The sequence below is a fragment of the Tauraco erythrolophus genome, chromosome 8 (genome assembly GCF_009769465.1).
Source record: "Tauraco erythrolophus isolate bTauEry1 chromosome 8, bTauEry1.pri, whole genome shotgun sequence".
Lineage (NCBI taxonomy): Eukaryota > Metazoa > Chordata > Aves > Musophagiformes > Musophagidae > Tauraco > Tauraco erythrolophus.
The window spans coordinates 5,595,981-5,621,369 of NC_141472.1; the positions used below are offsets into that span (position 1 = coordinate 5,595,981).

Here is a 25,389-nt window from a genome sequence, read left to right on the forward strand (position 1 = left end):
TGGCTGCCCCATCCCTGGAAGTGTTCAAGGCCAGACTGGATGAGGCTTTGGGCAACCTGGTGTAGTGGAGGGTGTCCCTGCCCATGGCAGGCGGGTTGGAACTAGATGATCTTTGAGATCCCTTCCAACACAAACCATTCTATGATTCTGTGACTTGTTGCTTAAAAAAGAAGAGAAAACCCAGACAAATTGTGCTGTGGAAATGTTACTGCAACAAGTGCAGAGTCACTAGGCACACGAGACAGACTTAGAAAAGGTATTTATAGTCTTAAGTATCCTTTTCAGAATGACGTTAATTGGGGTAAAGAAAAGTTTCTAAACACCAGCAAAGAAAACGTTCTCTGTTAACGATAATCATAAAGTCCTGAAGATAAACTGCTAGTTAAAAATCAGTGGGTGGTGCCGCGTTCTGGGTATCTGTTGTGCCGTGGAGTGCGCCGAGTTCTCGTGGCCGTGGCTTCTCTGCAAAGGTCTGCGAGGGAAGGGGTGAGCACGCGTGTGCCACGCTGCATCTCGTGGCACCCGGGGGTGGCACCCGGGGGGCTGCCCCTTGCTCAGAGCTCGGTGTGCAGGAGCTTCTTCGCTCGTCTCATGTTTTCAATCACTGCGGAGAAAGCACTGAGATGCTAAAGATGACAGGGAGGAATCCTACAGCTACACAGCTTAAGGTCAGAAGTTAAAGCTACTCTGAATAGCTAGACTTCTAAAAGGTCTTTAAAAAGATTTTTTTTTCCCAGTTTTAATGAGTAGTTTCGACTAGTTATTTTGTCTCAGCAACAGATTTTGACTGGAATTAGCTTTTGACTTCTAGAAAAATATTAAGCCACTGGTTTACGAGAATAATTTATTTTTCTTCTTGGACTATTTTGCAAACTCCTCCCGGTAGAAGAAGCATCTATAATGCTGCGTTTTAATTGGCACTCTGGCCCTGGATCACCATTAGAATACACCAGTTCATCTGATGGAGTTCACAAGTAGGACAGATGCTCTTTTCTGCGTTCTGCAGGTGTCCTGTGAGGTTCAAAGCTTTCTCTGAGTGTCAGACAAAAGTCTGTGTGCTGCTGAAGTGGAAAAACTAGAAGGGAGAACTGTGAACCCAAATCACAGAATTGTTGTTTGTCTGCTTGTCTGAGAGAAGGGGTTTGTCCTGTTACCCACAGCTTTTGGATCTGGCTCATCCCAGCTTGCCATGATCTGGGGATTGAGACCTCAGAAAAATACAATTCTCTAAGTGTTAAAGTGGGCAGCCAGGAGAGGGGAGCACAGAGACACCAACCCTTAGGAATTAATTCCAGTCCTCCTGGATATGTATTTTTAAACTTTGGTGACCCCTAGGGTGAGATTTATTGAAACAGCTCCTGCGGTTGAAGTTACGAAGCAGAGCAGCAGCGTGCTCAAGTCTGCATGTGCCTTGAACTGAAGCAGGTGGGGTTTTGGGGCTAAGTTTACACATTTGAAAACTCCACCAGCACGGTTCAGACACTGAGAACAACTCTCCCTGTACTTTACTGCCCAGTTCTTCAGAAGTATTCAGCAATTCTTTTTTTGCCAGAAGGTGCTTATGCTGAATTTACTTCATTTATGCTTATAAAGGGCTGTGAACAGATTTTACTGCAGAAACAGATCCAGTATGTCTCAAGATTCCCTTATACCCTCTTCCTTTAACCACATTTGGCTTGTAAAAACTTGAGGTGGGTAAAAAGGGATCAGTAAAGTGCCCATTTCACTCACAGGTTGAAATATCATCTGGTTCGTAAGTGTACATCCTGTTCCCATATTTGCCAGTTAGATCAGCTCGAACCGTCATAGAAGGATCTTGAGGGGAAAAAAGTAGAAGATATTAGCAACTCCAGATTTGTGAAGTGGGCCAGTGGTGAATAATTTTGTGAGAATAAAACCCTTTTAAAATAGTGCTGATTGGCCTTTTCGTGGCTGGAAAGGTACATCTGGAAGCACCAGGTTCTCAGCAGCTCTAAGTTAATGAAGGAAGTCTACTTCTGGAACCCATCATGAGCAGATCCTCTATGTGCAAGCCTTGTCTGGTATTGCCTGTCGTCCCCTTCGTGCCCATCAGTTTGATGGTAAATTTGCCTTTTGTACAGTTGTTGGTCACAATGGGTGACAGGCCTTTGTTCTGCCCTTGGAATAAGAGGCTATATTCGGATGCTGTGACACGGTGTGACACAGGCAGGACCAAACTCTTAAAGGATATATGTTGGTCATTAATAGCAGTGCCACGCTGTCCGTTTCCACTAGTAGAATAAGACTCTCGTGGTCCTGTTTTTAAAAAGATGGTAGTAGTTTTGGGTGCCTGACTTGAGCTCTGATTGTTAAACAACTCCTCTGAAATAAGGCCCAATTTGGGGTTTTGCAGTTAAGCTGTTCCTTCTGAAAGTCTGGGATATTCCTACAGCTTGAGTGCTCAGAAGAACGTGAGCTATTACTTGGAGCAACATGAATTCAATGGAGACCATATAGAAAAAATGCTGCCCTGATTGTTCCCCTGACCCCAGAGACTCACCCACAAAGAGGATCCGAGGGACATAATGGCCATCGGGTGCCATGTTGTCATCGCTGCTGGAATGCTGTTGGAATTAGATAGCCTCTTAGTGATGGAAAACTGTCCGAGCGCCAGAAATGGACTGAATCAGCTGAGCTTGCCTCGTCTACCAACAACTAACAATTCTGGTATGATCAAATACAGAGTTTCCCTGATCTGTCCAAGTTGTCCCATGCTAGGTGCTTGGGGATGAAGACAGAAACCCCAGGCAGGTAACCAGAAAGCCTGATGACTGGGTATTTTTTTCCTATTTTCCCTTGTATTGGAATATATCCTGTTATTGGAGAATGCAAAATGGTGTTCCCTTACAAATAAGGCTATGTATGGCAGTGTTTCCCTGTCCCCTCTCCCAGGAGGAATTGCGTTGGTGTTTCGCAAACCCTGTTGTACATCCCCAGAGAAGGTGGGAGAATTTCAAATACAACTTCAAAGCTGTGCAAAGTGAATCCACTTCTCATTTTAATATGAATTATTCCACTCTCCAGTAAACGTTTTGATTAATATTTTAAAATTCAGACTTACCACCAGATTGAGCATGATAAAGTCCTCCTGAGCCATCTGCTGGATATCTGGGCTGGAAGCAAATGCTTTCCTCAAAGCTAGGAGAAAGAGAAATACATTATTTAAGCAGGAAACAAAATCTGGATCACTGCTTTTCATGAGTTTGCATCATCTTATCTTGCTTCTAGATACACCAGTAAATGACTGGCACTAGTTTCTGATGTACACATTTCTCACCAAGGACTTGAAGGACTTGATTCTCGTAAAGTAAAATGCAAAAGACATTTAGTCCTTGAGAAACTGAAGTGCTGGTGTACAGACATACTTCCTTCCCAGTGGCTGAACAGGTCAGGAATGCATACGGCTTGGTTTTATTCGGCTGTCTGTGGCCCTGCACTACAGAGCGCAGGAGTTGTCTGCACAGTTCATGCTGTTTGCGTTTGGGGTAGCAAATACAGAAGTTTCACAAGAAATGGTGGGGCCATACTTCCCTGACAAACCTCACTTTGTTCTCCATAACCTAGGAGGTATCAAGTGGTAGTGAGTGGCCTGACACGCAGGGAGCCTCATAACAGTGAGAGGAAAGTGCATAAACCAGATGGTAGCAGATCCTCTTGCAGGCCAGAAGATGATTTGAGCTTTCCAATGCTGTAAGCTATGGCACTTCTAAGGTTCTTGTCTGCAGATGAAAATACGCTGTGAAAGACATGTTGCAATCCCTGTGAATCAGTGAATATGAGGCTATAAAGATAATTTTCTCCATGTCTGACTCCTCCCTGCTTGCAGGATAACCATAACTTGAAAGCCACGGTTTAAAACAACACAACGGAGGCGAGGCAGTGTGATGCCTGACCTCGCTGACTTGACATGGTCTACTTTCAGGGCCTCTTTCTGGGAGGGATATGACTTCCCTAAGCTTTAATTACATGAGCTGATGATTTCCATGCTTGCCTGAGGCCGGAAGTAGGCAGGAAGGAGAATTGACCCGAAATCAGGGTTGGGAAAGAACATAAAGGAAGAAAGCATGGTTGTCTGCCTGCCTGTTTTGTAGCCATGTCTCTCTGCCAGGGGAGTTTTGACCTAGAGCATGTTACTGCCCAGAAAAACTTTACAACTGTGTTATTCTCCAACTCTTCTCAAGGGTCCCCAGTGGATTTTCTGTCTCTCCACCTTTCCCTGCATGTGCTGGAAAGGCTTCACACCAAGTGCTCAAATGCTTTGTAAGGAACGAGTACTGCCAGGGAGGTTTGGATCCTTCAGGTTGTTTGGAAGGGTTTGCTTTGCTCACCTTGGCTGTAAGGACACTCTTCCAAGTGGTGAATTACCATCAGTGGCTTCATGCTGAAACGACATTGCGGAAAAGGAGTGGGGAGCCAATTCAGACCCTTTACAAACTGCACTTCCAAAGTGTTAAGGCACTGAGTTGCTCCAGGGATACACTGACGTTGCGAGGAGCAATAGCAACCGGGCTAGTAGGGAGGTGTGGACACAGTCATGTACAGAGGGGCCTTTCACTGAGAAGGTGACACTGGAGGCACTGCAAGGGCATTTGCTCGTCTCCCAAAAGGTGAGCATCCACCAAAATCTTGTTCAGCCTCCGTACCATACACCAAAATACAACTTGCATCTTCCTTGCAGGGTACAGGGCACAGCGTGAGCATCACGTTAGAGCGTAGCTTTGTTCTGTGCGGTTAAATGTATGAACTGTCATAACAAAGAGTTGTGGGTTACCTGTGTTTTGATCGTGCTAAACCTTCTTCATATGTCTGCACCCATTCAATGTCATCTCCCCAGCCTGCGGAGAGCACCCTTAGTTAATTTTCCAGTCAGTATGGGTGAGGACATTCTGCTGAACGGGGAGTTAGAGCCACACGTGTAATTGGATGGCACAAACTGGGCACCTTCCCTTGGGTGTCAAGACCCTCAAGGCAGTTTGAGGGTACCAGGAGAGCCCCAAGCAGAAAGGTGCAAAGAAACAGCTGATGAGGAACCAGGGGGTGAAACCCTAGCCTTGCTAGCGCTCAGGTGGTGGATTAAGATTACAGACAGGTACTTCCACCCACTCAAAAGCTGGAGCTCAGAGTTCATCCCTCAACTTGTCCTCCCTCCCGAAGAGCAGAACCAGGCTTGCTGCTTGCAAGTGGCTTCCTACAGTAAGGGAGTGCTCAGCAGACTGGGAGCTAGGGAGGGTAGGGATGCAGGAGTGGTTTTGGCGTGAGGTGCCTGGATCTTACTTGATGGAACAAAGCTCGGACCCAAGTCTGGAGCCCCTTCCAATGGCCACAGCACCCTGCTCATGCTCTGCGTCATCCAAAGGAGACCTCAAGGGGGAAGAGGATGTACCTGTTGCCCATGCCTGACCTACGATGCTGGCAGGAAAGTGGGCAGCAAAAGGGTTGAGCTGGCTGTGTGGCTATGGTCTCCTGCATACATAGCATGCCTTTGTAGGGGTAGGGGCTGCTGGTGGGGCTGCCTGTTGAGCTCAGCCTCTGCAAAGCTGATCTAGCAGCTGATCAGCAGCCAGTGTCACAGCCTGGCTCTTGGCTCTGACCCCAGCCCAGGTTTGGAGCAAAGCACCTATAGCTGTTCCCAAGCACAGGAGCGTGAGGACTTCTCCCCTGCTGCATGCACCAGTGCTCTTGGCCACGGTGGAAATGGCACCTGTGAAAGGTAGGTTTGGACTTCTGCATGGGAACACAGAGTGGGTGTGTCCCAACTGCTGCTCTCAGACATTTACCTGCCTGGAATATGTGGGTGGAGGTGCACACTATCCACCGTGACAGGGAAATAGGGGTGCTTCAGGTCTGCCCTCAGCATGTCAGTCACTCACCTCGAGAGAGAGTCTGTGGGGTCCGTATCTGAGCTAGGCTTTCTTCCTCTTCATCAGAGAACTTCTGGGTCTTTTTCTGTGCAGCCACCATTATGTTGTTGCAGAGAAGGAGGGCACACAGTAGCAGAAAGGCGGGCATGCTTCTGGATGCCAACAACTGAGAGAGAAAGGATCTGTTCAGGCACATAGAACTTGACAAATACACAAAGTTTCAGGCAAATAAGAGAGAGGCCCATGAAACATTCATCTCCCTCTTAAAAATGGACTAACTTCAAGGTTGACACTTCAGCAGAAGCTTGGGGAGCCTCTGGAGTGACTGAGAGTTTGTCTTGCTGGTTGATCTCATCAAGAAAAAGAGCTCTATCTGGCTGTGCTTATCTCTGCACCTTGCCTTCCTGCTGAATTCCAACATTTTTTGCGTGTTTCCTACCACTCATAGAGATGCAGAGATAAGCTGCTCAATCCACTATTCATAGATTCATAGATTCATAGATTTCTAGGTTGGAAAAGACCTTAGAGATCATCGAGTCCAACCGTCCCTAATCCCCAGTAAACCATATCCCTAAGTAGATCATCCACCCTATTCCTAAACACATCTAGGGATGGGGACTCAACCACCTCCCTGGGCAGCCTCTACTTACTATGAAGTAGTCTATATTTGCAGCCAAGCGTGGATCAGCCAGTTGGGTTTGATGGGAGATAAAGAGAAGCAATACAGATCAGGTCATCTCTATCCGAAGGTCTGAATGCACCTGGAGCCTGGTAAGTGACTTGGAAGATGCAGGCTGAAAGAGCCATGGGGCAGCAGTTACCCTCTGTCCTGTGTGACCTCGATGTATGTTAGTTGTTTTGGCCAAGCGGACCTCCTCGCCTGGGTACAGTTCAGTGGTATAACAACCAGCAATTCCATCTAGCAAAAGCCCACCCACCCAGAGCAGGTACACTGGCAGAAAAGAAATGCCTGGTCTTTCTGAGAGACAAAGCAGTGTCATATAGAGCTACTTACTTGGAACTGGTCTCTCACCTGGCAGCTCCTGCTGACGTCTCGACAGGAGTGTCCTCGCTGCAGCCTCTCCTCTCCAGCCTGGGTAAGGCAAGGTCTCTTTATACCTCTGTATTTGCACAATAGCTGGGTATGGACGTCAGCTGAAATTCCAGGATATCCTGCTCCCGCCAAGGCACAGAACAACCTTTTTACAAAAGCTTTCTTCAATCAGCCCAGTAACATGCATGTTTTTAATCAAGGTATGTTGATTTGTGAAAGCATTCATGCAGAGTTTCTGCTAGACACGCCTAGCTCCTTGGGGTGGACTGTGGGTCTCCAGGTACGGTGAAGTCTCCCAGAGTCAAACTGAGAGATACAGAGAGGATGCATATAGCTTGCATATAGGGGCTGTTCAGCCTGGAGAAGAGAAGGCTCCAGGGTGATCTTATTGCGGCCTTCCAGTACCTGAAGGGGCTACAGGAAAGCTGGAGAGGGACTTTTTACAAGGGTGTGTAGTGATAGGACAGGGGCAATGGCTTTAAACTGAAAGAGGGGAGATTTCGATTAGATGTAAGGAAGAAATTTTTTACACTGAGGGTGGTGAGGCACTGGAACAGGTTGCCCAGAGAAGCTGTGGCTGCCCCATCCCTGGAAGTGTTCAAGGCCAAGTTGGATGAGGCTTTGGGCAACCTGGTGTAGTGGAGGGTGTCCCTGCCACTGCAGGGGAGTTGGAACAAGATGATCTTTGAGGTCCCTTCCAACCCAAACCATTCTATGATTCTATGCTTGACACTCTTCACACCAAGAGTGGTGCAGAACGCACACTCCTGTAAGGGGGAAAAAAAAAAAAGTAAGAAAATAAGAAATAGTAATGTAAACAACATGGTATGAACTGAAACATGTCACAAGTAGAAGGGAACAGCAGCATAATGAAAGGGCCATGCAAGGATAAGAGACATAACTCTGTGGAATAACCAGGGCTTGTTTAGGCGATGGCCTTCTCCCGCCATCGATTTTAAGGAAGTGAAACACCAGATTTCCATGGAGGGTTGACAGCTCTTTGCAAAGCTTCTGCTGTGTTCAAGGAAAAAAGACCATAATTTCCATTGTGGAACCAACCACTGTCCTGTTAGGAAATCCTACCTCTGCCTCTCTACGCTGTCAGATTGTGGTTTTTGTTTCTGTCTGCCCTGTTTTGCTGAGTAAGAGAAGGGCACTTGCGAGGACCCCCTTCTGGTGGCCCATAGAGTCGGCTTTAGTGTATCATATGGGCCCAGGAGGTCACAGCAGGGTTTAGAAGAGCTGGAAATATTGTGGCCCCTGTGTTTCCAGTGCTTGGTTACTCAACCGGAGGAATCCGTGTCCTAACGCTGTTTTATGCGAATGCCTTTCCTTGGCACTTTTTGAAGAAACAGTGTTTGCCTGTATTTAAGGTCCAGCAGGACTTGGACTTTGAACTGTACTTCTTGCCTTTGTTGCCTGAAGGACAGGGGACAACAGCCCTGGGCTGTTTCCCTGCTAGACCTTGGGGATGGTGATGGCTGTGCTCACCGAAGGGAGACAAGCCCTTCCTTGAAGTCCTCAGTGCAAAGGAAGGGGTTGGAGCCAGTGCAGGTCATGGGAAAGGAGAGATCCCTTCTTTCCTCTGACTTGCCCTCCGTTCTTGCCTTCTTATACCTTCTCATTGAAGCAGTGAACTGAGTCCCAGGTGCAGAGGGTCGTATATATATGTTCTCATTCATCACCAGTGGTTTTCTTCTATCTCCAGTTCACTCGTGAGGTGAAGAGGCAGTATCCAGACACGGAAGCATCACAAAGCAAGCTCAAGAGCACTGCCAGGGACTTACAGCACATGGCTAGCTTGAGGCTGAGGATTACAGTGGACAGAGAGACACTGAACTGTGCAAAAATCACACGTTTCTTGAAACAGAAGGATGCTGCATGAAACCTGGGTGTAAATTGCACGGGGAGGTTGAGTTGTGCAGTGGAAGGTGGATTGTATTTCAGCAGAATTCAAAAACTCTGCTTGTTTGCAAAGCTGGGCTATAAAAACACAAGCATGCTGCTGTGCTCTAAATGATGAACTTTTCTGAATTACAAGAGAAATAAAAGCCAGCATGGACAGCTTTAGCAGAGACTGGTGGAAGGAAACCAGCACACAGCCAAAATTAAAAAAAAAAAATAAAAAGGAGGAAAGAAATCCCGAGAACGAAGTGACATTTTGTAGAGACCCAGCTCTCACAGAAGTTGGGGTTTTCAATTTTGGTTATGGCGGGGCAGAAAGAATAAATCCACTCCATAACAGCAGGCATGGCACGTTAACGTTGTTTCAACAGTCCCAAAGGGAATGGTTTCTCCTGATAAAAAAAGAAATCTGTGCACGATACACCCATTAAGTGCAAAATTCTTTTTAATTGATTTAACAAAATAAATCAAACAAGCCTTTCCATTAACACTCCTAAGAGTAAACATGTCACAGCTTCCAGGCTGCTTATTGTGGTTTAGGTCTTATCCAATTCACCAAACACAACTGGCCAAATCAAATTTATGCTGGGGTCCTGAATGGTCCCTCCATTACGTATCTTGAGCAGGTAAAGATAAGAAAACCAAAACATTTTTAAAAGTTTTGTATAGAATCTGTAGTGAAATGACGGAAATCAGTAGGAAATATCTACCTGGGAAATCACACAGCCCTGTTTGTCCAGTCATTATCTCTGCACAAACAGTATTTAAGGCATATTTTATCGATCGATTGCTTTTGTATCTAAAAAAATAACCACAAAGGCAATTCACCTTGTTTCTCCCTTGCTTTCCGTAACACAGCACTCCTGAGGCGCAACATCTTTTGTTGCCTTGAGGATGGTGACACCCTGATCCAGGCAGGATCAGCCAGCGAGCTGCGTCCGTAGCGCTGGGACACGTCTTGCCAGCTGGATTGTCGCTGGATGGCAGAGGCAGGGCAACGGAGCCTCTGCAGAGCTGGGAGTTCTACAAATACATCTCACGGCAAGCAGCCAGGAAATGAAACAAATACCAAGGGCCATGCCAAAGCCCCCAAAGAGGTATGTAAGAGGCCAGGACCTCCGCTGGCAGAAGACAGGTTTGCTGAGATTCATCCCGTATTCAAAAAACTAAAAAGGTGTAGAAGGTGGCTATGACTGTGTGTTACTTGTCACCAGGTGGGCTGGTGACAAGTTGGTTTCTTTAAGTTCCCTCTGCCACAGACTTTATCCTGTTGGATGTGGTTCAGATTTTGAAGTGAAGGGTGTTTTGGAGTGTGAAGTTTTTTTTTGTTTCACAAGAGTTGCTGAGCACTTTAAAATGTCTGCCTACTTTGCTATGGTACCAGACTGGAGCCAAGCAGTCACCAGCATCTGTCAGTGCATTGCACTGGTGAGATGGAGCTCAGCTGCCTTGGAGAAGAGTGAAACGTGTGCTGGAGATCTCTATCCTGCACACAGGGGAAAGGAGAAGAGTAGGTTCAATCAAATGGTGTCTGAATCTGGATTTTGCAATCTGCAAGTCTGAAGTTTCATGGAATAAAATAGAATCATAGAATTGTTTAGGTTGGAAGAGACCTTGAAGATTAGAGAGTCCAACTGTTAACCTAACATCGCCAAGTCCACCACTAAACCATGTCCCATGACGATCGCTTCCCTAGTCATGCTGGCCACACTATTTCTCATACAAGCCCCGGTGCTATTGGCTTTCTTGGCCACCTGGGCACACTGCTGGCTCATATTCAGCCGGCTGTCAACTGGTACACTCGGGTCCTTTTCCTCCAGGCAGCTTTCCAGCCACTCTTCCCTAACCCGTAGACTTGCGTGGGGTTGCTGTGACCCAAGTGCAGGACCTGGCACTCAACCTTGTTGAACCTCACTCAGTTGGCCTCAACCCATCAATCCAGCCTGTCCAGATCCTTCTGTAGAGCCTTCCTACCCTCAAGCAAATCAACACTGCCACCCAGCTTGGTACCATCTGCAAACTTACTGAGGGTGCACTCGATCTCTTCATCCAGATCATTGATAAAGATATTAAACCGTACTGAGCCCTGGGGAACACCACTGGTGACCGGACGCCAACTGGATTTCAAAAAATGACCTTTCTTATTGCAAGTGCTGGCTTAGCAATGCAGAGCCCACATGGGACACACCCTTGGTGTCAGATGCCAGCTTCATTCTCCTTTCCAAACTGTCTGTGTTCCCCATCATTGACTTTTCTTGCAATTAGAATTAAATAGTAAATGAAAATGAGAAATCATTAGCCCCAGAGCTATAGTCACCAATTTCTTCATGGCTTACTGGTGGGAGGATAACTAAAAAATGACACAGAACACAAGGAAAATCTCACTGGTTTCCATGTTGCAGGTGTTGGGCTCGTGCGATTACATTTCAGGACAAATGAACTGCAGAAGTGGGCCTGGGTGGGAGCTCTGCCCACTGTGAAGTGCCATCCTTGGAGCCTGCTTTCTGAAACGTTCACAAGATGATGCCACATCCAAGTGTCTCTGGTAAGTCTGTGCTGAGTGAAAATGGTTAGTTTCCCACTCTAATTTTGACAGTTGATAGTAATCCAAAATGTGTGGGATTGCTGGACAAAATTCCAAATTCCACATTGACAGCAGCTCAAGGAGCAAAACATGGCTTTTAAGGGGGGATAGTAATTTAAAAGGCAAACAAACTTGCAGCTGTTTAAAGGAGGAGAGGGGATTAGAGAGTTCAAGAGCACGTTGAGCGTGGAAGGCTGTCTCCCAAGCAAATGCCATCGTTTCCACGTCTCGGGCTCTTTACATGGACTTGGTTTGGTTGCTGTTCTTGACATTAGGATAAGGGATCCTGTGTGAATGTTTATTTCTGTTTGAGGAACTGATTTTAATGTAAACTTCCCCAGTCCTACCCCATGAAGACCTTTGGCGAAATCCCCACTTGGTTTAGAATTCTGCACAATTACGAACTGTTTGGTTTCCTGTTACCTTTTTAGAAGTCTTAAAACTGAGAAACTCAGTGAAGCACAAAACCCCTCATGTTTATCACAGTCAGCAGCTAAAATCTTGTTCTAAGATAATGCAGTCCGTATGTCCTTCCGTGTTACTAATGTCTCGATACCGGTATCCTCAGGTCTGAACTAGACATGTCTTTGACTAAGACAAATTTTTTGTGTTGTGAAGCTGCATCTATAGTTTACAGCTGATAGGGGTTGGAAACTGCGTATATACATGTGTGCACTTAAGCTACTGAGTTCGAAGGCTTACTTGAGACTGGAGAGAGTATCCAGCTGTTTGTGGTACATAAAAGAAACAGAGGTAGGGAGCTTTACATTCCTGCTGCTGGGCAGTTAAGCTTTGCATATTTGGCCAGCAATGTGTACCATGGTGCTGTCTTGCTGCTTTCCAGCCTATTTCTGCAAAGAAGTTCTGCTGGTTTAAGTCAAACTAGTGGCTGGAAAGGTGGGAGTCTCTTGGTCTGGGAGGAGGCAAACTCTGGAGGAAAAGGCAGTGTGCGCTGATGTCTATTCCTGCTTGCGATGGTGGTGAAGTGCTCGGAAAAGCAAGTTTCTCTGCCACCCTGTTGGTGTTAGGATGGCCTTTGGCACATGTCGGAGATCTGTGAATCATCTCTGGAGCCAGCTGGTAAGCTGCTTTGTCTCTTGTTGATGCTGTGTGGTCAGCTCAATTTCCTACTGACATCTTCGGGAGGATTGGCCTCAGCTTGCCCATCTGTGAACAATTCTGGTCCAAGGTCCTCAAAAAGACTATGTCTCCAAACTAAACTTAAAGCTATCTGTTTTAAGGGCTTAGGGTACTTCTTCCAATTCCAACGCCTTCCTTTAGGTCCACAGGGATTCACAGAGACTTTGTGGGTTGCTAGCTCTTGGTTCTTCAGTTAAATTGAGCTGTGCTTCCTCGGGGTACCACCTCTTCAGCAACACAAGCATGCCAAAGGCCAAATTTAACAAAACCCCTGAGATCCCCTCTCAGGCATCTCAGACACTTCACGGAGAGCCAGTGGCAGAAATCCAGATGAACCACATGATTCCAAAATAAACAGTCCTCTTCCCCAGAGCAGCTTCTTCCCAGTCTTCCTGCTTCCTCTGAGACCTCTTCAGATACCGTTGGACGTAGAAGCTGTCAACACCTCCTTTTCTTCCCAGGCTCACCAGACCCTGTAGTCACAGCCTGGCTGGGAATCTCATCGGCCCACCAGCACGTTAGGCTGGGGGAAGACACAAAATGCTTCCCTGCAACCACCTGCTCTCCAGAGCCCAGCTGTAATTACCGGGTCAGTGTGGAAGCTGTTCACTTCCCTTCCTCTGCTTAAAAAACCCAACTTTTCCCTTGTTTCAGCTGACACCAGATAAATGTGTTTTGTTGTGCTGGGGGGAACGGGCCGTGGCCTGGCTTTGCCAGGGAGCGTGGCAAGGATCAGGCAATCCTGGCGTCAGCTCCTTCTCCTCACCTGTCCCTCTCAATTTTTACTTTTCTCAAAATGAGTAGAAAGTAAAAAAAAAAAACCAAAAAAGATACAATTGGCATTCTGAGCACCGTTTATCTGCTGGCGATTCAAATAAGGGGCTGGGATACCACTAGTTGTGTGGGACAAGAGGTTCGGGGGCTGATTCCAGGGGCTCTTCCCTCAGGCCCGGGCCGGTTGCTAGGGCCGCGCTCTGCCTAGCAACGGCCCGCCGCGGCTCTGCGCTTGCGCAGTGGAGCGCCCCGCGCCGCGGGGCAGGCCGGGAATGCTCGGCGCCGCCGGTGGCGGCGGCGGCGCGGTCCCGTCCCGCCGCCGCTATGGACGACGCGGTGGTGCGGCGGACGCAGGAGTCTTTGGGCCAAGTGATCCGCAAGCCGCCGCTGACCGAGCGGCTGCTGAATAAGCCGCCCTTCCGCTACCTGCACGACGTGATCACCGAGGTGGGCCGGGGGCCGGCCTGCGGGCCCGCTCCGCTGTTGCCAGGCAACGGGGCCTCCCGGCGCGCTCGGCCGCCCCCTGGCGGGGAGGGGGGGGGGGCGTCCGCGGGCGCGGGGCTCCAGGGTGGCTGGAGCGGGGGGTACCGGGGCCTGAGCGCTCCCCCGCTCGGGAGCGAGGACTCCGGCGCCTTCCCGGGCTCTGCGCGGGGCCGAGGAGCGAGTGAAACGCAGGGCGTTTAGGGCAGTCAGTAAATCTCCGGGGTTTTAGGGTGGTGGGTGAATCTCGGGGTTTTAGGGCAGTCAGTAAATCTCCGGGGTTTTAGGGTGGTGGGTGAATCTCGGGGTTTTAGGGCAGTAAGTAAATCTCAGGGTTTTAGGGTGGTGGTGAAGGCCAATGGAGAGGTCTGACTCTCTTCCTCAGCCTCCTGTGCATTTGATCTTTCGTGAAACCTGCTAGTAGGTTGTTTTTTCCACCTCTCATTTAAAAAAAAAAACCCACAAAAACAAGCCAACAAGCTAGTCTTAATGTTTACATTCGCTGAGCTGCTGCTTTTACACGTGGAAAGAAGTCAGTAAGGGAATAACGCGGAGCTGCGTTTAAAATGCATCTGCTGGTGTTTATGTTGTGAGTCTCCCGGAGTCACCAACCATCAAGGTTAAAGATGGAATTAAATAGGAAGGCAGGCCTGAGCCGTAAGCAAGGATTAAGTCTCGTTGTTCCAGAGCGTGTTCAGAGTCACAGCAGACTTCCAGACCTGCTCTGGAAATAGTTCTAAATGGGGTATCATCTCTGAAAGCAAATGAGACCAACGTGCTTCTCCTTGCCACATAGGCTTTATTGAACAGAGGCCTTCAGGTGTTCCTAACTTACTCCTTCTCTTCTGTTTTGAAGGTAATTAGAGTGACAGGTTTTATGAAAGGACTTTACACAGATTTCGAATTGAAATCGGAAAACGTGAAGGTGGGTATGAAATTTCCGTATTTACTTAGCTTTAATATTAGGATGCTTTGATGCTTGCCACAAGCTACTTTTGATCTTTTCTGTGTTCTGCATCAGTTTGGTGTAGAAGCTGTTGCCTATCGGTTGTGTTATGCATGGGGTGAACACCTATAGGTTGCATTCGTGGACGTGACACAAACAAGCTGCCGTGTGTCAAGAAGTGTTTCTGTAGAGATCTCAAAGCAGTGAGGGTTCGTCTGTGACTAGATCTAGGTTCCCAAAATGCTGTTACAGATAATGATGATCATTATGTAGCGAGACTGCCTTGAAGTCATTAGAAATTGATAATAAATCACAAGCACTGGAAATCCACGCGCAGCTTTTTAGGGAGTTGTGGTCTCTCAATGGAATGAATGGGTTTGTATCTGTGGCTTTATATGTGTGTGTATGCACATATTTATGTATATGCTGTGTATGTATATACAGTAAATATTCTTGCTTAATATCTCTCCTGGTTTCAGCTAGGGTACAGTTAGCTTTCTTCTTGGTAGCAAACAAACCAAAACAAGGAATTCATTCTCTGCTTCCCATGGGCAGGCAGGTGTTCAGCCATCTCCAGGAATGCAGAGCTCTGTCACGCTTAGCAGTTGATTGGGAAGACTCGCCATACTCTGAACGTTTCCTTCTTCTTGCCCCAGCTTTATACGCTGAGCATGACGTCATATGGTCTGGAACATCCCTTTGGTCAGCTGGGGTCAGCTGTCCCAGCTGTGTCCCCTCCTAACTCCTTGTGCACCCCCAGCCTGCCCACTGGTGGGGTGGGGTGAGGAGCAGAAGAGACCTTGACTCTGTGTAAGCACTGATCAGTGACAACAAAAACACCCCTGTGTGTTGTCAACACAAATCCAAAACACAGCCCCGTAGTAGCTACCATGGAGAGAATTAACTCTATCCCAGCCCAAACCAGCACAATGTCCCAGGACTTGCTGATGCCTTTATCTTGTATGTGCGTTCCACAATAGCTTCATTACAGTATGCAAATGGCTAGTTACTGAAAGAGGAGGTTAATGTTATCGCTGAAAAATGCATTTGTTGAAGTACAAGGGCGACTTTAGTCTCTCTTTGCTGCTCTTTCACTATCTGCCTCTTTTCTGAGCCAAGGATGCTGATTTCTCCAGCTACCACCTTGACTGGAAACTTTTGTTGTTTATTCAGGGCAAATATTGTCGTGTTTGTATGTTGCTAGTTAGGCAGCTACATCCCTTGGTCATTGTTTAAGACACCAACTGAAAGTATGAGGTCTGTCAGCCTGGTTTGTCATCCACACAGCCAGTTGCATGGATGTTTCATGCACTTCTTGCAGCTAATTCTTGGTCTGGTGGGTACGTTCATTTCTTTGACCATTCTTATTGTTGTTGGGATAACTAAAATCTAAATTAGTTATACAACGGATTGTTGTTTCTGTTGATACTTTCCCTGTTGAAGCTTGTCAGTAGTTTCTACGAGGAAGAGTAGCTTAGCACATGCTGCCTCTTCTTAAGGGAGCACTATGCCCTTTATTTCTGGATCAAAAAAGTGAATTTCCTTGCAGCTCCTGAGAAGGTCTTTGTATCTGCATACTGCGATAGCTGTGAAGTGGCACCAGTCTTGAGTACCTCTCTGAGAATTTTTTCACAGGCCATGAGACCATGGTTTGTAGAGTTCAGGCACAGAAGGTCGAAATGCTGTAATGTGGAGGAAAACATCTTTAGCTTGTGTCCCTATTTTCATGACACTAGTCAGGAGACAAGACTCGGCTCTCCCAGGACGCTTCCTTATTGTGAATTCTGTTAGAGTTGTAGGAATGCATGCCTGCAACAACTGCCTTTGTTTCTGGTTTTGATTCACCTCTCTCACCTGGACACAGCACTGGGGTCCTGAAGTACTTACTGTTTCTTCTGTGCCACCTTTTATGTCTCCACTGTTGGGATAACACATATTCCATGGATAGCTGGTGTCCTCCTCCCGCGTAGAAAGGGGTGGGAGGCAGGCTGGAAGCATCCCGAGAAGCTCAATATGAGCCGGCAATGTGCTCTTGCGGCCCAGAAGGCCAACCGCGTCCTGGGCTGCATCAAGAGGAGCGTGGCCAGCAGGTCGAGCGAGGTGATTCTCCCCCTCTACTCTGCCCTCGTGAGACCTCACTTGGAGTACTGCGTCCAGTTCTGGAGTCCCCAACATAAGAAGGACATGGACCAGTTGGAGAGGGTCCAGAGGAGGGCCACGAAGATGATAAGAGGGCTGGAGCACCTTTCCTATGAGGACAGGCTGAAAGAGTTGGGGCTGTTCAGCCTGGAGAAGAGGAGGCTCCGGGGTGACCTTATAGCGGTCTTCCAGTACCTCAAGGGGCCTACAGGAAAGATGGGGAGAGGCTGTTCAGGAGGGCCAGTTATGATAGGACAAGGGGTAATGGTTTTAAAATAGAGGGAGGTAGGTTCAGGTTGGATATTAGGAAAAAATTTTTTACTATGAGAGTGGTAGAACACTGGAACAGGTTGCCCAGAGAGGTGGTGGATGCTCCATCCCTGGAGACGTTCAAGGCCAGGTTGGACAAGGCCCTGAGCAACCTGATCTAGTAGGAGATATCCCTGTTCCTTGCAGGGGGGTTGGACTAGATGACCTTTGAAGGTCCCTTCCAGCCCTAACCATTCTATGATTCTATGATTCTATGATCCCGTGAGCCAAGTCTGGCCTGCAGAGCATGCCTGTGGACCTCACTGAGTTCAGGTCTGTTTCAGGGATGAAATCAGTCAATGGAAGATGGATGTAAGGGAAATGTAAAGCGTGGGGACAGCTGCACTGGGTGGTGTTGCTGTGTGCGTGTTTATCAGAAAGGTTCGTCTCATCAGGTCTAGTAAAATGTTCTCCTATAAATAGAAAGATTGGATATCAGGCTGGCTCTTTTCATCTTTCACATCAGCTTTATATAGATACACAAAAAAGTCTTTATATATATAAAGTATTACCACTTGAAATAGGGGAGATTCCTTTTTTTGAAATCTACTCTATAAAAATATTCTTAAGCTCTCGGCACTGTTTCAGGTGTTTGTTTCTATTTTGATGGAACTTTATTTACTGGTGCAGGTAGGAGCCATAGATTTCTCCTCGGGTTCATGGGGATTTCTTATATGGACAGAAAACACCGGTAACATAACTGCTGGAAATGATGAGGATGTAGGAGGAACTTTTGGATCTTTATTTGAAAACTTGTTTGGTTTAGAATAGTGTTCTGTCTCCTTCCCTAAATTTATAGATTGCACATGTCCTTGGAAGGACGGACAACCATTTTAATAGAAGGAGGTTGCAGTATATCCTTCCTTTCCTTTTTTATTTTTACATGCAGGGAGCACTGGAGAGGGTGAAGTGCTCCTGATGTTAAAGGAGACAATCTGGAAATCCCAGCTATGTGGCAGTTGTTTGTTTTAATCCATTTGGAAGAGTTGAAGATGGGAAGTACCCTGACTCTGGAGACTGTCTTCCCACACATTTAAGTATCGTTTATGTTCTTGCAGCAGAACCCAGTTCTTGTTTATGGAGAGTGACTCTGGGACTTGAGATACCTCATGAACACTATGAAGGTCCAGTGCTGCAGGAGCAGACAGTGCTACCAGGTGGCCTGTCAAGAGAGAGTTCCTTGCTCAGCTGAGGAAATACTGGCTTCTGTGGCTTTCCCCTGTATCGGTACCTCTGTCAAATTAGAGCCAGGTCATTCCGGATCTGTGCACCTGAGATACTCAGGTAGGAAGTGCAGTGCAAAGTCAGGTGTTTTACTGGATCATCAAAGCTGCTTCTTTTCTGAATAAACTGAAACAGCAGTGGCCCACTTCTCAGTTATCGGTTTGAACGCTGTAGTTTAAATTCTTTTGAACCAGTGCCTGTTAAAACATGCATACGGAATTCTTCTCACATGAGTTTGCTTTTTAACAGGCTTGTAAAATGCTGCGTCTCTGCTCATGACTTTTACTTGGTGGGGCTTGGTTTATTTGACTTTGTTTTTTTCTTACGATTTTGCATAATCACCAAAAGCCATCATCTCTACTGAAGGGCACTTGGGGAGAGTTGTTTGTAAGGTATAATTATAAAACTAAACCGCATCTGGTAATTGTGGAGATAAAAATACATGCCTGGATCCCTTTCCCACCATCTTTTGTATATTTTCTTTACTCACTGTTAAGTCTGGTTTGTAAAGTTGGTGTGCAAGCGTCTAAGTCCCTCAGTTTAGACTCATGTGAGTCCCATAACTCTGAGACTTCTGTGCGGAAAAATATTCAGGGCAAGAACTGTCCTTGTGAGCAATATCTGCTGTAGCAGTCCTGTTTAACTGTTTAGTGTTTGTTTTGGTAATACTTGCAGTCATTTCTTAGGAAAAACTTGATCTTCTTTAACATGTAAGCTTTGAAAACAAAGTGCCAAGGGTCTTACGAGAGTGTTAAAATGCACTGGAGCTAAATGATAAACACACTAAAAAGACAAAGTTATACTTTTGCTGTGGTCATTCCAGTTGAATGCTCATCCATTATCAAAGCTGTCATTTCTTAATCAGAAATAGCTAACTATAAATCTTTCCTGACCTTAGAAACCAGGTGCTGCTCCTGTTGTACGGATGCTTTCTGCAACTGTTCCTCTCATCAGAGTTTTTCTGGTCTTTAGGTGGTGTGCGGAATTATGTTGGAGTCTCAATATTGTTTCCTAATTGCTCTTTCACCAGGATAAAGATGCCAAAATCAGCTTCCTTCAGAAGGCCATTGATGCTGTGGTAATGGTAACAGGAGAGCCACTGGCAGTAAAACCAGCGCGTGTTGTGGCTGGACACGAGCCCGAAAAAACCAATGAGTTTCTTCAAGCAATCGGGAAGTGTTGCTTAAACAAAGTATGACATTGCTGTCTGTATTTTATACACAAGATAAATGTTGGGTCACCACTTACAGTAATGACAACAGGTAGAGGGTGTACAATCCTTAGCAGAGTTTGAGCCATGTCCCCATTCAAATACATTCTGGATGCTTTTAATGTGTACTGGTTTGTATTTTTTACCTTATTCTTTGGTCATTTAATAACATTTATTAGCTTTGAAGAACACATGAAGTTTCAGAACTTTTAAAACTTTGGGATGCAGATACATTAATTATATGACTAGATATGCTACCGCCTTTGACTTTATCTCCTTTAAAATGTCAGTCAAATCTCTCAATTCTGTAGTGAAAGCCAGAATTATTCCAGTGTGCTGCCTTTTTTTTTTTCAAAAATGCAGCAAAAGAGAAATTTGATAACTTGTTAAAAATAACTGCAGGCAGTTCTTAAAATAATTGTTGCATTAAAAGTAATGAGGATCCTTTGCTTATAGGTGTTAGAGATTTTGAAATACAAATGTATTGTCTAAAATCTGTGAATTAATGAGTGTGAAGAAATTGTGTATAACAAATGTGAAATACTACAGTGTTTACAGGCTGCCTGCAAGTTTAATTCGGATTATTTTTGTCTGATAATCTACTCATTTAAATTTATGTTATTTGTTTTAATTAGCTGAGTGCTATGAGCTGCTTCCTTATGAATAGCTTGAGAGCAGGAAGGGGAAAGTTGATAAACATATGCAAATAGACTGGACCAGTTTGGAAACAGCTTTGTAGAACGTTGTGATGAGATTTACTGTCCAGAGGACATAGTCTACCCATTTGAGCTAAGATAATTAGCCCCTTGTCTTTTATTGTGCTTGATGTGTATTGTGGAAAGGATTTCCTTCAGTCTCTAGCTCCGTGCTTTTAGTGCTGAGCTGAGCGCACTGCTTGGAGTTACATAGTTCAGGCAAACGTTGCTCATGTGCAGAAGTTTGTGTCCAAATGTAAAAACCCACAAAATTCATGGTTTACGTGTACAAACCAGGAGAGAATCAGGAGTCAACCCCCAGGGCAATATCAGTTGTAGTGATCTAAAAGCTGTTCCTGTTTCAGGGGGAGTTCCCTGGCAATGTGATGATTTTTTGTTTGTTTGTGTGTGTGTTAACGTAGTCAAACTCCTTGCCACTTGGACATGAAAACATGACATTAACTTGTTGTCTAAATGATCTAATTAATAATTGCTTGTCATCTTAACAAATGAACTAGATGCTTTTTAAAACACACTTATTGAAAGTCATTCTTAATGTAGTTTTCTTTTCTTTAGTGACCGTTGCTGATTGAGCAAGTATTAGGTGAAAGTGGAGTGGCCTAAAAGTGGATACAAATACAACACAGTGTGATTTATGAGCGTTTAACCAATCTAGCAGTCGTGGTACAGGGATTTGGCAATCATTTAGCTTACCGTTTTGGAAGATATTTAGGTTGTTGCAGTGAGAATTGCTGTTGTGCTCTAAGACATAAAAAGCACCGTATATTTATATAGCTCTGGCATGTATAATCAAATTATTACAAGAATTGCAAGGAGGTGTTTGATATCGAAGGGCATTATTACTCCTGCAAAAGAATGTTTCCAAAAGAGCAGAAATATAAGCTTTATTTAAAAAAATCTAACACCCTCCCCCTCCCCCCCAAAAGTCATGTTGATTACAGAGAGGAAGAAAGGAGATATTTAATAAAATAATTTACTCACTTCAATGATATTTTTCATTCCTTGCAGCTGTCCAGTGATGTTGCTGTAAGAAAGATCTTAGCTGGGGAAAGACGTGATGCTAAAGGGAAACCTCCATCCTCTAAATCTCGAGATAAGGAAAGCAGAGAATCCAAAACAGAAGAACAGAAAAGCCATAGAGATAAAGAGGTAGGCATTTGCAACTTTTGTGGGTCACAGGGACCACTGCTCTTTATGATTTATTGTTCGTTGTTCTTTTTGCTTGCATATTTGTCTGTAGAAAGTAGCTGCATGATAGAATTGTCATGTATTGGAATTAATTTTTAGTTTTTACTTTCATTTTAGAGTAGAGGAAACACTGGAATTAAAGACAGAAGCTCAAGCAGAGACAGAAAACCCAAAGGAGATTTGAAAGAGAGTGAAGAAAGAGAAAAGGAAAGTGATAAACAGAAGGATAATGAAGAGAAGCACAAAGACTCTGAAAGAGACACCCTTAAGGAAGGAGAAAAACAAGAAAGGGAAAGAAGCAAAAGCAGAACAACCAAGCAAGGAAGAGAAACAGAAAAAAAACAGGGAAGAGGAGACATAGAACGAGAAGATGATCTTGAGCGTGGTAAAGGCCAGGAAAGAGAGAAAAAAATGAAGGAGGAAGAGAAAAGGACAGACTGAAAGGAAGAGACAAAGATAAGGCTAGAGACAGAGAACGAGAGAAAGACAGAGAGAGAGGAAAAGGTCGGGAAAGGGATAGACAAAGGGACAGAGAAAAGATGGGGAGCATTAAGAGAACATGGAAAGGATAAAGCAGAGAAAAAGGTAATCGACATCTTGTTTCAAAGAGCAGTCACTTTTGCCATGCTGTGGTAGGGACTGAACATTTGTTAGAATGGCCTTGCGTGTTTGTGTTCTCTGCCCATTTAACAATTAAGTACTTTCTTTAACAGCAGTTAAAGTGAAAGTGTTGGTGTGGATTTGTTCTGGCAAGAGTGTGACTTGAGGCTGTGTGTCTCTGTCATGATATATCTTGACCTGAGCCATAAGACTCATCTGACCATTCTTCCTGAAGAGCTAGTAAGCGGTTTGTTTTCTGAACTCCGCGTGTCTGGATTGTCCTGATCACGTTAGATTGTTTGGCAGAGAGGGGTGGCAGCGACTGTTGGAACTATGTACTTATATCCTCACGTGTCTTCCCATTAATACATGCTTTGCTGCACTCATAGCCAGGTTTTGGCAAAGATGGGGCTGAAGAGTGCTTCTTTGGGCCATAACTAGTCATTAATATCTCTCTTGAGCTTACTCCTTCTGTAGCAGGACACACAGGATGGAGTTGTACATCTGTTTTGTTTTTTTTTTTTCCTGGCTTTCTAGATTTTGCTGCTTGCTTCCAGCCTGATTATTATTTTATTTTTTTTCTTGAAAGAACTCTTGGGAAGCCTAGCTAGATTCTTGCAAGGGTGCTCTATTTGCAGTGGACTCTGCACATCATGTTGCATCTTTGAGAAAGGAACACATCCACTGTTTCCCCATACTTCAGACCTTCTCCGTGTAAAGTCCTAAACTACCTTAAAAGTCATCTCTTCATTGCCTTTTGTTTTGTCGTTCTTTTATCTTCTCTGTTCCTCCTCTAAATATTTCCTATTCTCCTTTTCTACTCTGTTGTGTGCTGGTTCATAATAGAAATTCGGGATTAATGGGCATCAAAGGTGCTTCTGTTAGAGGGTAGTTTAACTTTGTTAGATGTGAGAAGGCACTTCTGTCAGTACCTGTCTGCTGGCCTTAAGGATTCTTGGTTTCCTGGTATTACTCAGAAAGAACAATGTTTAACTGCTGATTTTCCTCGATTAGCCCCTACGTGGGGGAAGAAGCAAGGTAAAGAGGGCAGGTGGATGGATAAGGATACCATTGTAACGTGCTCAGTTCTACTGTGTGCCCATTTCCTCTTTCATTTCCCTTATTTAGGTGAGGGCTTCTCAGCACACTGAATATAAAGCAATTAATTTCTTTTCAGTCCGCAGATTCTGAGGAATCCATGCTTAGAAAAACACAGAGACCCACCAAAGACAGCAAGTGCCAGCCAGATGAGGTTAGTAGTATGGAAAATCTGGGAAGGGGAATATTGAAAACGTTGCATTTCAGAATGGTTTGGGAGTCTGTGTGAAAGGAATGTAGGATTGAAAGGTAGGGAGATGGCAAGTTTTAGGGCTGTAAAATAGATACTTGTCTGTTTGTTGTTTTTTGAATTTCCCTCAGCTTGAACAAAAGAAGTCTACTCAGTTTATTTCACTTTCCAGATTTTGTTTCTATGTATCGATATGTTGAGTACTTCAGGAAAAACATTTATTTGTTCAAAGTTTTCTGTTTATTCCTGTCAACATTTCCTGGAAGGCTGTTAGGGTTTTTTTTTTGGGGGGTGGGATGGTGGTGTCTTGGTAGTGTTTTGTTTTTGCACTGTAATAGAAATGACTGTTTTGAAAAGAAAATTAGTCCAATGTTGTGTCTGGGTCTGTGTTTTGCAGCTGAATGATGATAGAGCAGAATAGCAACTCACTGATTGCCTCTGAACAGTAGCTGTTGCTTGTGATACCATTGTGTCTGCATCTGCTGTTTCTTGATGACCTGAGGCAATTTGGGGAATTATGGAGCCATATGGCTAGATGTTTAAAGAGTGAGACTTCAATAAATTAACCTAAAGCAGCTCAGGATAGGAAAAATAGGCAGGATCCCAAGTCTAGCAGGGGTCTCTGTTGAGAGTCTATGGGCCACTGACATCATCGTGTCTTCTACATGAGATGACAAATTTATAGCTATTCTTTGACTGAAATCCAACCAAACTTTTAAAATTATTGGCACTTGGAGGGAGAGCTTATAAAATAGTTTTTAGCCTAAAGCAAATGTTGATGGCCAAGTTAAACTTCCTGAAAATTTGGTCTCTAATGGAAATTCTGAGCCTCATCCCAAACTGTCGTAGTGCTCTTGGGCACCACAATAATACACTGGGGCAGTAAAGTTTTCATTTCCCGTCTAAAGTGCTTTTGGGAGTGATTCCAACTCATGTGGGTTTATTGCCTTAAATCTAGATGACATGCTTTTCCTCTGCTTGCTTGCGTAATAGTAGACGCTGCTTAGTTTTTAGGTGCTGAAAACACATGCTTTAGACCAGGGCGTGACAAATGGTCATCTTCTTAAGGCTGTGGAAGAGAGGAATGAAATAAAAAACGTTCCAATGAATTTTCAGAGCTGGAGAGCTAAGGTAGCCGCACAAAGTGATTTAGAGGAAATTCCAGTGTGAAATGAATTCTAATGGACTGAGGTTGATCATCCTGTCCTCATAGCAGTTTCACAGCAATGTAATGCCTTTATTTCTAGGGATTTACCCTGATTTGAACTGCTGTAACTCCATTTAAGTCACATGACAGTGACACAAGTGTATTAAAAAGAAACAGGTTGTGTCTTTATGCACATGAGGAGTATCGAATCATAGTTCGTAGTCTCTACTGCATAATTAATAAATCTTCAGCATCCGTCTGTAGGTTTTTGTACATATAATACCAGTCAAACGATTTGAAACAGCCCCTCTCAAGCAGTGGGTGATATGCCAGTACCTAACTTGTCACCCACTCTTTTCTGCCCTAAGAATTAACCTCTTCTCCCAGTCCTGCTCCCTTTATCTTCATGCTCCTAGCCACGCTTCCTTTTCCAAGCCTGGTCTTACGTGGCTTCACGTCATAATGAGCTATTTATCTTCACTTGATTTTCATCTTGCTTCTCCCATATTTGAATTGGGTCCTTTCTTCAGACACGCTGCTTGGCAGCATATGGACGTGGAAACAGGAACTTTATTTCATTTGAGATGTCTGTGGAATTTCAGGCTGAATGGCTTCTATGCTGCATTTACTTCAGAGAACAAATTAATTTAAATTTTTTTTTCCTTCCCTGTATTCTACATGTACAGCAAAGCTATCAATTAAAGTTTAGTTCCTGGCTTTGCTCCTATGAGATAAGTCTAAATAAGATTCTATCGGTGTTCATGCAAGTCATAATTTTTCTTGCTGCTAATTATCAGAGGCCA

The 25,389-nt window shown here is 45.0% G+C and overlaps 2 protein-coding genes across 2 annotated transcripts in view; one reads left to right on the forward strand and one right to left on the reverse strand.

The window, feature by feature from the left end:
• Window positions 1–554: 554 nt before the first annotated feature.
• LOC104374809 (anterior gradient protein 3-like) lies at window positions 555–6,030 on the reverse strand. The gene is made up of 7 exons (XM_009981012.2): window positions 5,892–6,030; window positions 4,793–4,856; window positions 4,350–4,402; window positions 3,083–3,159; window positions 2,522–2,585; window positions 1,732–1,815; window positions 555–604 (listed from the first exon to the last, which is right to left on the reverse strand). The coding sequence occupies exons 1-7, from the start codon at window positions 6,028–6,030 to the stop codon at window positions 555–557; spliced, it is 531 nt and encodes a 176-aa protein (XP_009979314.2).
• A 7,633-nt stretch (window positions 6,031–13,663) lies between these two features.
• IFT54 (intraflagellar transport 54) overlaps window positions 13,664–25,389 on the forward strand; it is a 46,691-nt gene continuing 34,965 nt past the window's right edge. Inside the window, 8 exon segments of the mRNA XM_086615792.1 lie at window positions 13,664–13,786; window positions 14,676–14,744; window positions 19,468–19,629; window positions 21,372–21,512; window positions 21,669–21,960; window positions 21,963–22,090; window positions 22,092–22,136; window positions 23,329–23,403. Of these exon segments, the coding sequence (XP_086471918.1) occupies window positions 13,664–13,786; window positions 14,676–14,744; window positions 19,468–19,629; window positions 21,372–21,512; window positions 21,669–21,960; window positions 21,963–22,090; window positions 22,092–22,136; window positions 23,329–23,403 (1,035 nt within the window).